A 14,078-nucleotide genomic window follows, 5' to 3' on the forward strand; every position below is an offset into this window, starting at 1 on the left:
TACATATATTGGAGATCGCTGACAGCCTTCTATAAAAATGCAACTAAATGAATGTTGTAAAGTCATCTGCAGAAATCTTTGAAAATAAATGACTTAATCTTGTACATCTGACAGTTTTGTAATGATTACATCACTAGGCTCCATTTATAAGGTTGTGTGGCTGACTGCCATAAGGAAAGGCCTCTGGTAAAGGGATCTGGACCTTTACAGACCAACAGAAAATGCCCCAGTCAAAATATTATATCACCAGTTTGAAACAGTCTTGATTCATAGCTGGCTGTTAAGGATAATCCAGGACTTAAAACCCATCAGAAGGTGTCCGTCTGAAACAGGATCCTCCAGCAGACATGGAGGACTGTTTCCCAGAACTGCTGACTGGAGGAAGGTCACTAACTTAACTATTCATAGGGCCTGCCACTGGATCTGCAGATCCCATAGATAATCTCAATCTACTGATAAGTAGACTAAGTATAGTGATGAAAATGAGGGAAAAACAGTGTTGTATTTAACGATTTGAGTACATGACCCCGTGAGAAGACGTCCACTTACCTCTTCCACAATCTCCTCCTCCTCCTCCTCCTCATATTCCTCATATTCCTCCACAATTTCCGTCATTGTGGGACGGTTTTAGAGGTTCTACACAAAACACAGATGACATTTTCAGGCATTCGTTATTTAAACTCTGAATGAGCAAGGTTTTGACTGATAAAATGAAAAGCATATCTAATGGGGAAGCACACAACGTGAAAGTGTTTAAGAGTTAACTCCAGTGTTGTATCAGTAGCACCAAAAAACAACTTCAAAGAGCATACTGGGGCTTAGACAAGAGACCAAAGGACAACTGGTCCAGGGACATTTTAGGATGCTGCCAGCTATCCCATGTTGAACCCAATTACCCTATTCCAAAATAGGAATAATCAACAGCAAACATATTCTAGAAAAACATGTTGATGTTCAACCAATGTGCACGCCATACCAGCAAAAGATTCCCGCAGTATTTCCTGACAGTAAGGTAGCCTCACTTGCCATCCACTAGGGTCTCAAACTGATTGTCCAACTTTGTGACTTGCCCCGATCCTAAACAAAGTAATAAAAATGTATGAAACGCCTCAAAAACTGTGCAACAAGTGTAAACCAAGAATTAGAAGAAGAAGAATTAGACAGGGAGAATTGCAGATTGGGAAGGTGAGAAGACACTGACTGGATTATAACAGGCCTCTGCCTTTGAATGTGTGACAGCTACCCCTCCTCCCTCACTCGCCACAACACAGCTCACAGAACTGTGCCTCCTGGCTGAAGGCTGGCGACAGCTGCCCAACAGTGCTTCAGCTATTTGACATGTAAGCCAATGCCACAGCCTGATTGGTTGACTCTGTTTAGCAAATGGAGATGCAATGCCTTCTGAGGCTGCAGGTTAAATATAGGATGGCATACTAAATACCTTTTTTTAGCATGATGGCCCTCTCTTTAAATGAAAACATACTTTTTTCCCCATAAAACAACAAGAGAAATTGGTGGAACAGCTGAGGTAGAAGTACAAAACTACCAGACAGGTGCTGAGATTTTGGAAAGAGGACAAATTGGCCAGACTGCTGCTGACATTTCAGATAGATCCAATGGTAGGCCTGGCCTGATCTTGCTTGAGTCTTGCAGTTCTGGATTGTTTGGTTACTCCTTCAATGTCCAGCAGATCCTTGACCCTCCTTATTTTCCAATCAGCTGTCCTCCTGGATCCAGATGGCAGCAGAGGATGGAAATGATGGTGGTCCGAGCAGATGTAAAGCTATGCAGGGTGTAGAAAATCTGGATATTTGTGCTTTTTTTCCTTGTCTTTGCTTACCAGTTGAATTAAAGTTTAATGGTCTCCCAAGCCGCCAAAGCCTCCCCAGCTTCCCTCCAGAGAAACGCTGGGCAACAGCACACAGCTGCGGTTTCTACCCAGGTTATCATGTGGCCGACAGAGCCAATCACAGGCCAGCGCTCTCGGGTTTCAAAATCTAAATATACCTAAGTGATCCTTTCAGAAAAGAGCACCTGTTGAGGCTAATGCATCAGCGGTACAGTTATGAGGAAGGCAGTGGGGCACGGGTGGTGGGGGTCTCAAGAAAAGAGGAGTAAACCCCAACTACAACAGCACCAATCTGTGTGAACGGATGCGTTGGTTGCGATGTTGACAAATGCAGTCATTTTCTGTGAAGGGTTTGGAAATAGACCTGACCATGGGTAAGGATATGAGTATGAGTCCTGGGAGGCCTGGGAGGGCTGTGAGTGCGAGATCTGTTGAGGTCATGTGTTAGACCCTGAGCTTGCTAGGTCCTGTTAAGAATCAGGTCAACATCAAAATGAGGACCTGTGAGACAGAAAATAAGAAAAAAAAAACATGCCCCAATTAATATGGGCCACAAATGATTAATTATTAATTTGCAAACGTGATTATATCTGAAAAAAGTCTGATAAATCACCAACACCCCCTGGATTAAGGACAAAGCCTGCAAACAAATAATGAGTCACCCAGGGCAAGTCTTGACACTTGCTTTGAAATGAAGATTCAGGACATCTGACATGATTCATTTTACTGCTGTTCTGCATTTTGTAAAGTTTTTAGCTTCACAGTGGTAATGACAATTAAATTCAACCGCGTCCCCTTGTATCTTACCAAAGCTATAAAAGAATATGACCAACAGGTCAGCTATAGATGCAGTCCTATATATATTCAGTTCATGTGATAAAATAGACTAGAGAAATTCCATTCAACCACTCACATCACAAGTGGCTGATACCACGGTAAAAAGAGCTAGTCTTATACATTTTCAAAGTGGTAGAGCAGACTGCTCTACAGTATTGCCTGATCTGAATGCATTAAAAGTATTTTAGATTTAAAAGTAAAAATATATCGAAAACTATGTCTGATGACACACAGCACAAAGTTGAGGTCCAACACAGCAGTTTCTGAATGCAATCAAGAGGCAAATGACAGACTCTGAACACGTAGATACAGTGACATGGGACTTAAGACAAAGAATAAATATGCACCATATGTACATTTCCTCTCTTCAAATGATGTGCCTCTATCCTCTCTGGCATGTAATATCTCTGCTGTCACTGTTTGTGCCAGGAGCAGGGTGCAACCCAGGGGACCAAGATGGACAGCAGCAGCTGTCTCTCTCCCTCTGGAGAGAGGTAAAGGCCCCGCATTCTGTGATGCACTGCATGACGGCTGCTTGGTCCTCATTAGCAACATCGCTGCAGTTTAGATCCCATCTAACCTGCATAATTGAAGAAGTTGTCATGTTTTAAAAGATGAGTTAAACAAATTGACAAAATTAGATTTCAGAGTAGATGGGGGTTTACACAGTGCATCAGCATTTATCAACACAGGCATTCGATGCTTTACATTACAGCGTCAGTTTGGGGTTATCTGTCTTTGAGATCTGCCTCCACTGAAACGTAAGGGAGGGGAATGACATTTTGTAGGTGGCTGCAGCATTGCAGTCTGGATTACCTGACCTCTCTGTCAGATATTCTCATTGGAATTACTTTCTACTCTGATTCCCTTTCATGGTTTGAGACTGTTTCTGAAGAGATGCTGCAGTCAATGAAGGAAATGTATTTTACCTCTATTGTATTGAATATCTCAAATGAGCATGGTAGGCATGACTGCTGAACGATGGATATCTTCTACGATAGGGGGAAGGGAATTTTCAGGCTGTGGAATGGCATTAAATTTGAAGTTCAGACAGGCCATCATAGACTTTTAATGACTGTAGCAGTCAAAAGAATTACAACCCCCATGCCAAGGACACCCGGGGAGGGGGCTACATGATGCTTAGTCACTGGAAAAAATGACCGATGACCAGTAAGACCAGAACACAACAGCTGCAGGATAGACAACGACAACATAAACACTGCCAACTGTCAATCCTGGCCCACCTTGGACAAAAATATAATTAGTTCTAGCGAGGTAAGAGGCCCTGAAGTGAATCCGATTAGTCAGTCACAGAAGCAGCTTGTTTAAGCAGGCAGATTTCCAGACGAACACAAACATCTGCACTGACCTTTTCTAGGTTTGTAAGAAGCAAGTGATGTCTTTGGTTAGTAAGCATGAGGTGGACTGACTAAGTAATCAAATGTTTTTCATCACATTGGGATTTGGACAAATCTGGCTGAATTGTCTGTATCATTACACACAGCTTCATTGTTCTCAACATAAATCAGAGCTGTTTCTCAACAGTTTCTCAATTTAAAGATTCAACTTTCCAATCACATCTTCGGTGATAACAGTGTCTGATGTTTTTCTGTCCTGCACTGCGGATCAGTGGCAAATGAATACTATATGTAAAGTATTTCAATGACTTATTGTAAACATAAACTTACCTTGAGTTTGACTTACCTGCGACAATACCTGAAACATAATTTCTGTACTGAAACAGAAATAGACTGACTGATTCTCAGATCACAATGGAAAAGCCAACAACTCCAGTCTGATGACGTCTCAGTTCCATATGAAGCATCATCAGACTAACTTTACTATTGTGTGAGCTTTAGGAACGTAGCATAATTGATACCTGTTAAAAATGTACATCAATGAATGCTGCATCATTTTTAAATAGATGGGGGAAAAGCAAAGAATAAGCAAAGTTAGACAAAATACTTCCAAGACCAGGTCTACTTATGGGAAATTTCTGGTGCTTTTAGACACATCTTGTGGTGATTTTCCCATAAGCAGATGGAGTTTGCTCCGTTTCCATAGCGACCACATGATCCACAAACTTGAATTTTGCTAAAATATAAAATGCTGATGTCCATTAATTTATATCTCCACCTTTGTCAAAACGTTTTGTTAAGTTCCTTTTGTCCTTAAAGCAAAATCTGCAAATTTAAGACTGAAGCATAGAGTAAATGAGCCGTAAAACCAAAAGTATGTGCTAAAAGACGATAAAAGTGTTGGCTGATAATTCTCTGAGGGCTTGTAACGTCAGGTGACCCTCTTCATATTACTCATTTGATTCAACTGAAACTGGCTGCTTGAGGTTAAAAGATTTCAAAAATCATGCTCTTCAAAAACAAAAGGCCAAAATTCACACTGGTAGTTATCAAAGAGTATGAACTTACTAAAATTAACTATATGCAGGACATGGCTTGAAGATGTTCATATGCTAGTTGTCATATCAAAACGGAAGTAGTAAATCGTGTCGAGAGGATAATAACAATACCACAGCATGGGAAAACATGTCATAGTGTTATTACGGTTTCTACACCATGAAGGACAAATTCAAAAATAATGGTAGAGCTGTTTGCTTACTTAAAAAAAACTTCCTTACAGATCTGAGGAGTCAAGCCTATCAACTTGGTGAGGCAGTGGAGGCACCCTAGATTAGTGAAGTAGTTTGGTTTTGGTTTGTAACAGTTTTTTTTCTTTTTGTAAAGAGAGAGACCTACTCTGCAGACCTTACTATTCTGTTGTTGTCTTCTTCTCTTAACCCCTCACTGCTCACAGGTTGGACCTGGTCTCTTCGTCTCCCTGAATCCCTCTGTCTCTCTCTTCTCTAGTCCTGTGGCTGCTCATCGAGCTCCCTGAAAAGAATCAGGGACCATGAGCTCATGTGACACATTCTGCCCCCTAAAGGACTAAAAAAAGAATACCTGAAGCTACAAACATAAAACTCAGTGTAGTTCAATCGTACCCCTAAAGAAAGGCAAATCATCAAGAAAACAGCAATCTAGTGAGTCCTCTGAAAGAAATACTCATTCATGACACTCTGCATTTCACCTGAAACAGATAAAAACACTTTATTTCACTGACTATTCATAGAGACTGAAAGTAAGAGGGCATACTGTGATTTTACCCTCCTGTCTGTATGTTTCAGTCACCATCAACTGTCACCGCTTGAACATCCTGCTGCAGGCACCACGTTAAAAGAAAATACTGGACTGTACACACAGGTGGGCAATAAAAACTGCCACAGCCAGTCCGGCAATACTGCAAGGCCACCATGGGCTGGACTCACGCACACAGCTGAAGAATAAGTCCATGTACCGTTCCAAGTCAGACACTTTGCTGACCTCAGTGTTTTGCTGAAAGGAAAACCGTGCAGAAATTTCAGTTTAAATAATGCGAGTCTATTTTGTTGTCCAATGTCCTTCAGAAAAGGTCCTGTTTTTTTGAGTTCAGACGTCTTTTGTAAAATAAATTATCACAGAAGATAACATCCTGGCAGCAGTCTGTCCACGTCAGCATCACAGGAAAGAGGAGAGGGCCATCCATCAACCGACCTCACCCTCATTTCAAGCTCATGTTTGGAGGCAGAAAAAACAAAGAGCAAGGGTGCACTCTTGATACAAGTCGAAGGTCATCATCTCACACGCAGCCGTGACATCATCCACTCAAGACCCTGGCACAACCTGGAGGTAAACAGGACATTGGGATGTGGAGAAGAGAGGGACAGAAAGCTCTTTATGTACACTGAATTAGAACAAAATTATAAGGAACACTTTTACCACATAAAATCACAATGGTTGAACACACATACTGTAAGTTGCATCAACAGAACAAGAATGAGTAGCAAATGCAGTTCTCACCCCTCCCCAGTGAGGGCGCAGCAGGCCTGGATGTGCCACTGATGGTCTTTGACAGAGGTAAGCTGAAGGCTCTGGGAGATCTCGGCCACAGACATGCAACCTTTCACATCCTGCTTGTTGGCAAAGACCAACAGCCCTGCTTTTCTTAAATCCTGGAGAGCAGATAAGAGAGATCAAAAGAGAAGACGGTAAAGAAACGGAAATTCTTCCAAAGGCAGCATGTTGCTGTAAACTAATCATGATGCAGGCTATAAAGCTGTTTTGTGAAAGTGATTTAAAAAAAATATTTTCTCTAAGCACTGTATTGTGTTCAAAGCGATATAAAAATAAAGCTGAGACTTGAATTATATTCTCATGTTTGAAAACATAAAAAATCTGCATCAGAAAGTATTAATATCTAAGACTTAGATTAGATTAGATAAAACTTTATTAATCTCACAATGGAGAAATTTACTTACTTAATAGAGTTAATGTTTGTATTGAAAAATCTGTTAATTTGAGAGTGACAAGTAGTTTACTGTGTTTTGAATTTTGGCTACCTCTTTTTTCTGTCTTTACATGAGAGTGTCCATCTAAAACACTGCTTCAAAGGTGAGTCATATAAAGTTTCATGGCATTTAACATCATTTACATCTGTTTTTGTTTGTTTTCTGCAAACTGACAGTGCTTTGCATGGTGTATTTTGAAATGACATTTGAGAATATCCTCCTAAAAACGTGAAATAACACAGCACTTCTGACTGGTGTGTAAATCAGACACAGAAGTTTTAGAGCTCTGTTAGTGATCTCAAATTGCTTTGAAACTGCTTATCAGTATGCTGTGTGCATGCTAACCGGTATTCATTTTTGCAGTCTTCAGTCTTTATCAATGCAGGTAAACCCACTAAAAATAGCCTTTTGACTCCTTTCCCATTGCCAGTAGAACAACACAAAGCAGCATGGAGGCCAGTGACGGTACCATGGTGGTTACTTATTTAAATATCTACATATATGTGAAAAAGACTTTAATAAACCATAGGCATTTATACAAATACATAAGATAAAAAAAAGTGAAAACAGTCATTACCATTTTACATTATACTCACTTCATGTGCTAGCATTCTGTAGAGTTCCTCTTTGGTCACTGAGATCCGTTCTCTGTCTGTGCTGTCGACCACCACAATGACAAACTGCTCAGGAAAGATGGAGAGAAATAATTGACCATTAATAAAAGAGTCTTGCATCTCAGCCAGACTGTAGGCACAGCCCCACACAATGGCACCACAGTCACCCTGAACAGCATTATAATGGGAGTGTCGTTCATTTTCTCAAGTATTTAGAAATTACTGTCGAAAAATCTGACACAGTGCCTACAGTAGCAATTTCTTTATCATGACAATTAAAACTAGATTACCGCCTCATGGTTATCTGCCTCCACCAACCAGTATAGTTGTAGTTTACATCCATTTCTGTCCAGACTCAAAATTCCTTGTATGCGTTTGCATGCTTGGCCAATAAATCTGACTCTGACAGAACACAAGGTTGTGGCCAAGACAGTGGACAATGCTTCAAAGATGGATGTTACTTCAAAGAAGCTACAATCTGTGAAACATGGATGCTTCACACACATCTTCAACCTGGCAGCACAGAAGATCTATACAGTGACCCCAGTTTCACAGTCAGTTAACATAACCTTCTATTACCTCTGTGTTTGTGTAGTATGTATTCCACGATGACCTAAGGGACTCCTGGCCCCCAATGTCCCACATCAGGAAATGAGTGTTGTTGACCACGATCTCCTCCACGTTGCTCCCAATTGTAGGAGAGGTGTGTACCACCTCATTCATTGAGCTATGAAATACAAAAAAAAACAACAACTTTAGATTACGGGTTACACAAGCAACTTTTACAACATTCACAGCCATACTCTATTATTATAAATGGATAAAACTCTCACACTATATAACGATGCTTTGAAAGTGCTATGTTTGGGTACTTACAACTGGTAAAGAATTGTGGTCTTGCCAGCATTGTCCAGGCCCACAATAATAACTTTGTGCTCTGAAAGGCAATAAAGACATTTACAAAGAATTCACAAAGCTAACAGTGACATCAATATGTGGTCTAAGTGCTGGGGACTGACTGATGTATGACTCTTGTGTAAACTCAGCCAAGTAATCTGTTTAAAAGATGTCTTTTGATGTGGAACTGCAGTGAGTAATTCAAACAACAGCCCTTTTTGTGTTCAGCATTATCCTCCAGTACCAAATTGTGGAGCTTCACCCATTTAGCATAACGGATACATTGTGGTGCTGTGAACAGTGTACTTTCACAGCTACAGATGAGTTGGTGGGTGGTCTTAAGCAAGCTTGTACAATCAGGCTGAACCAAGCAGCAGCTGTGGAGATGGCATACACAGTCACTCCCTCGCTCTCTCACATACAAAGAGGCTTTACGTATGAAAAAGACTAATATGTGACAACTACATGAACCACTATCTTGCTGCTGATAAACCAAAGTGACAGGACAATACTAAGGTGTCCGACAGTAAGTACACGGACAGGATAAAGGTGAACGCATGAAGTTTCAAAGTGCTGATTGCTGTTGTATAAATCTTTTACAACATACTACCCAGCCTCAAGCACACCACTAAAGGCTCTTTTCGAATCAAGATCTTAGTTATGTTGCCATTTTTCCAATCCTGTGACAACACTGAAGACAGTGTTATTAGTTTTGGCCAAACGGTATCATGAGAAACTAGAGCATCATAGAAAGATATCAAGCCCACATTCTACCTTCACTGTTCTGTTCCTATACATGCTTTAAGGTACGGGTTATCAGACTTATCTTCAGGACTACAGGAAAGCCCAGCATCTCACAACAAGCGCATAAAGGCATGCATACAAGGGATGCATTTGGTCTGCTGCTGATAAGGGCTCAAAGGGAAATGGCTCTAAAAGTGACTTTTGTTTCGGGTCTGTCAGCGACTGTCTAAAACTCCATATTAAAACGCAAATGCTCTTTTGAAAACCAGGGTGTTTTCTGAAATTTTCTGAAGTTTTCTGAAGTTTCCAAGTAGGTAGCCTTGTTTTTGAGCCAAGTGCAACCATGCAAACTCACTTTTAACTAAAGGTATTGTCGGTCTGTTAATCATTCTACTGTTTGCAAAGCCTGGCATAATTCTCTGCAACTGCTTCTGCCAACCAACTCATCCAGCTACATGGAAGGCTCAAAGTGTATTGGGAAGCTGGAAATACACAAAAATATCGTCAAGAAAGCTTTATCTGATAATAGTTTGGCCAGTCACCTCATAACAATGATATAAGTTTGATAGAGATTTTTACCAAACATACAACCACAGATGTCCCCTTGAATCTGAATGATGGGATACCGTCTAACAAGTCACAGCATCAGCCTGTGGAATGAGTTGGTTCTTAAGCTTTGTATAGTGGTACATCTTAAAAGCCAATATATTACACAGTGTGTTGTTTTCAAAAGTACACTTCTTTTTTCACATCGTGACATGAATCAGGTTCACAAATGCAAGAGGAGGAACGGGTGCCAATTCACTCCAGCTATTAACAGATCAAGATAAATTAATACAATGAAATGATTCATAAGATGTACCCCATGACGTTTCTTCAGTAGATGGTAAAAAAAGAGTGCTGGCCAACAAATATGTTTCCTCACTAACTCGAGTATGTAACTACCACATCTCCTACAAAAGTTTGGGATGTTCACTCCGGTGTGGGACACACCTTAAAATTCAGTGAAAATACAGAAAGTGCACCACCATAACACAACATACAAGATAACATACAGTTACAGCTGTTACAAGAAAAACTAAAACCTCACTACGGCTGAGGAAGTGAAAGCAGCTGCAAACAGAACTGCAGAATAAAAAAAAGGCCATTATCTATGTAACTGTACCATGTTGAACCTAAACAAAACAGCAGTGAAGACATGGACTAATATTTGTGCAATAGAATTACCACCTCACAGTCGTATGCCTCAGCCAACCAGTCAAGTAACATCCATGTCTGTTTAGAGTCCAGACTCATATTTTACATGTAGTGACTTTCAAGGAATTTAATTAAAAAGTACATTAGTGTGTGAAATTTTGTGATAATAAGTGAATGAATTTTTGAGTTGTGGCCAAAATGTGTTTTGTGTGGACCTGAGAGACAAATTTTAATCAGCTCATCCTTGAGTCCAAATGGACATTTGTGACAAATTTGAAGAAATTCCCTCAAGACATTCCTCAGATACTGCGTTCACAAGAATGGGACGTGCTGCATGTACACAACCCGAAAACATAAAACATAATACCTCAGGCGTTGCTGGTGCGGAGGAATAAAAAAAACATAGCTTTAGTAAACATAACAGATCGCATGCATGGGTAAAACAAAGCTGTCTGCTCTGTCTTCAATGCAGTGAAGAGACTGGGGGGGGGGGTCCTATCTAGAATAAGAAGGTCATGCAGGTGCCAGCTAAGCTTCCTGCATACATTCAAACTAAACAAACTGTTAAACATGTTAAAATGAGGGCAGCCCAGTGGCTGTACGGGGTTCTTCTCACAGTCCAAATTAGGTTTGTAACTAGGCATTACTTTTTTTGTGACTTTTTTACAACAAATATTTCTGCATCAATTGTTTGGTTTGACAAATGTGAGAAAATAGTGTAAAATGCCCCTCACAATTTCCAAGAGTTCAAGGTCACATCTCCAAATAGTTTTTTTTGTTTTACCAACAGTACAACAGCAAAGATAGTAATTAAAAATCCAATAGGACAAACAAAGAAACAGCAAATCCGCACATTGGAGAAAGTGGAACTGTCTGTGTTTTTTGGTTGTAAACATTTTTCAAAATAATAATCAATTATTACATTAATTCTGATTTATTTTCTGTCAAGTTGTCATAGATGAATAGCCTACGTATTTCAACTGTAATCAAAGTTACATTTAGATAAACTGGAAACTCTACATTGACCGTAGTGTTAATGTGAATGTGTTGCCTTTAATATCTACAGGGTGTACTCCCCCTGTCACCCAATGTGCTGGATAGGCTGGGATAGTCTCCAGGGTCCTGTATCAGCCTGCACATGAGTGCTGGAATGGATGGAAATTTAATTGCTTTAGAATATAGGATCATGTGAAAGCCATCAGCAAGTCTGTGTGACCATAATGCTGAGTAGGCCTTAAAGCTTTTTGGGATGATTGCTGGGAATATGGATAACCAAGTTTGTAATCGCATGTCCTCCTCACTCCTCCTGTGAATATATTTCTGTTGTTCCACTGGGTTGAATCAATCAGCTGGGGACAGCCAAGTCAAGACTTCATGAGCCTAGATCCAGGAGTTACAATAAATGCCTTCCAGTGACATGATGAATGGAAGCAAAATGGAGCAGAGCTCAGAGATGATCTAACAGAGGAAAGGTGCTATTTGATGACTGGGCAGACAAAGATGGCAACCAAAAATAATTACAGTTTTTGCCTATGTTTTTGTCAGAGAGTAGTCAACGGACATTGGTCAGACATGTCAAAGAAAGTTAAATGCTGGGTAGGTGTTTCATTTTTGAAAATAATTGTTGAAACAAGGGTTACTTTTTAGATTTATCAAGTACTTGTTTAGACCGTAATTTGTCAGTAAATTGTGAAACACAGCCACCAAAACTTCCCAGAGCCTAATGTGACATCTTTAAATAACAGAAGAGAAACAGAGAAGAGCAACACATCAAAGTTAATTTTCTGACAATGGGTGGACTATTTGTTACAGCTCTAATGTCAGGCATGTTAACAGCTCACAAACTTTTCTGTCTGGTACTGTCACTCACATTGTACAGTTTAGTGTGCAGGAAGTCACTGCAACAGAAGCACAGGAAGATGTCACGGACATTTAATGGACTTAGTTTAGAGGAATCTAGTTCAGACCTGACAGCCTAATGCCTGCGTGTGCCATGCAATCTACTTTGAGTCATGACCAATGAAAACTTAATTAAGTTTAATTAAATTAGTCATACCTGTTTAAGAGAAGCATAGCCAAGCGTAAATGGCTGTTGGCCTACCTGTATTCCTTATATTACATTGATAAGATGACGTGATTACAATGGCAGTACAAAGTTAATGTGATTCAAGTCCCTCATTGATCCTTATTGGCCCGAGCATTCTGCTGATGTGGCTACCTGCAGCGTGCTCTGCTTGTGTAGCCATCTCCAGTCAAAATACCGGTCGACCGGTCTGAACGCTCTACCGTACGTTGGGACTCATGTTACACAGCTTTTGCAATGACCTGTTTACTCATTAAGGATCAGTAGCCATGGATCGACTGGGTTTCACCTATCCTTCGTTTCAACCCTTGACAGCATAAATAATCTAACACTAAATTAATGCAGACACAGAGAGCAGAGTTGGTAGAAAACAACAATCCCCACCAGCTAAAGGATGAAACAATAACGTTACCTACGCGTAAGGGTGACGTTTTTGGTAAACGTATAAACAAATAATAGAACAGCAAACGACAGTACGATAGCAAAAACAAACAAAAAACCCCACATCTGTAGTCATGTGTAGAACGCTTCCCTGGCTAACGTTAATATGTCCTGTCTTTCAAAGTGGGCCTTTTCTGACCATCGAGCCCACTTAGCTCCCTCGTCTTCGACAGTCTTATCTTACATGTTACGGCACCGTTCTTACCTTGGTGATTAAAAAGCCTCCATAGCTTTGTAAATAGTATTCCCATGGCTGACGATTGGGTTTTCGGATGCCAGCTTGTAAGAATCCGCTGTAACTTAGCTAGCTAGCGTTGATGCTATTCAGTGCTATCAACTTTACTTAGCTAGCTAGCTAGCTAACTACACAAACGAAGAGCTGTCAAAGCTCTTAAGTACAACCGCCATACTTGTATGAATTAACCTCAATTTTTTATCTCCAATAGAATGTAAATTTAAGTCGTGACGGTTAGTGTTCTGCCGAAAACAAAAACAAAACGTTGGCCACTGTCGTGAGCTGGTCGGTATCAGCAGGCTGTGGTGAGTGCTGCGCTAGCTGTCAGTCTTGCGCATGCGTACTTTCGTGGTGCTCTAGATACAAATCACGTACAAAATTGGGTAAAAAGGATAATGATACAGTTAACACAGCAAAAATGAAAATAAGGCACAAATGCAAACCTATCAATAAATATATAGTATACACAGATAAAGAAGATGTTTACTAGCATAAAGCCATATACCTACAGAGATATAAATATTACAGTAAAGTAGGAATTAAACAAATTCACATAGAACAATCCTACTGTAATAATTCCCTAGTTAATTCATTGTTGACACCTGCAGACATAGAATATTATTACTTGTTATAGCTAATATTATAACAATGTTATATTATGTTATATTAAAAATTGGGCCTACAGTATATTGAACTGAAATGATGTCAGTCAATTAATCAATTAGCTGACCTACACAAAATGCATATAAAGCTATTTTGAATATTGATTTGCAGCATAAATGCCAAAAGATTCTCTGGTT

General features: G+C 40.0%; 1 protein-coding gene across 1 annotated transcript; it reads right to left on the reverse strand.

The window, feature by feature from the left end:
- Positions 1–5,764: 5,764 nt before the first annotated feature.
- On the reverse strand, positions 5,765–13,588 carry arl5a (ADP-ribosylation factor-like 5A). The gene is made up of 6 exons (XM_041950842.1): positions 13,249–13,588; positions 8,558–8,618; positions 8,261–8,408; positions 7,664–7,747; positions 6,580–6,731; positions 5,765–6,402 (listed from the first exon to the last, which is right to left on the reverse strand). Exons 1-6 carry the CDS (start codon positions 13,292–13,294, stop codon positions 6,354–6,356), a joined length of 540 nt encoding a protein of 179 aa, XP_041806776.1. The 5' UTR covers positions 13,295–13,588; the 3' UTR covers positions 5,765–6,353.
- Positions 13,589–14,078: the final 490 nt, after the last annotated feature.

The sequence above is a fragment of the Chelmon rostratus genome, chromosome 13, assembly GCF_017976325.1.
Source record: "Chelmon rostratus isolate fCheRos1 chromosome 13, fCheRos1.pri, whole genome shotgun sequence".
NCBI classification, from domain to species: Eukaryota; Metazoa; Chordata; class Actinopteri; order Chaetodontiformes; family Chaetodontidae; genus Chelmon; species Chelmon rostratus.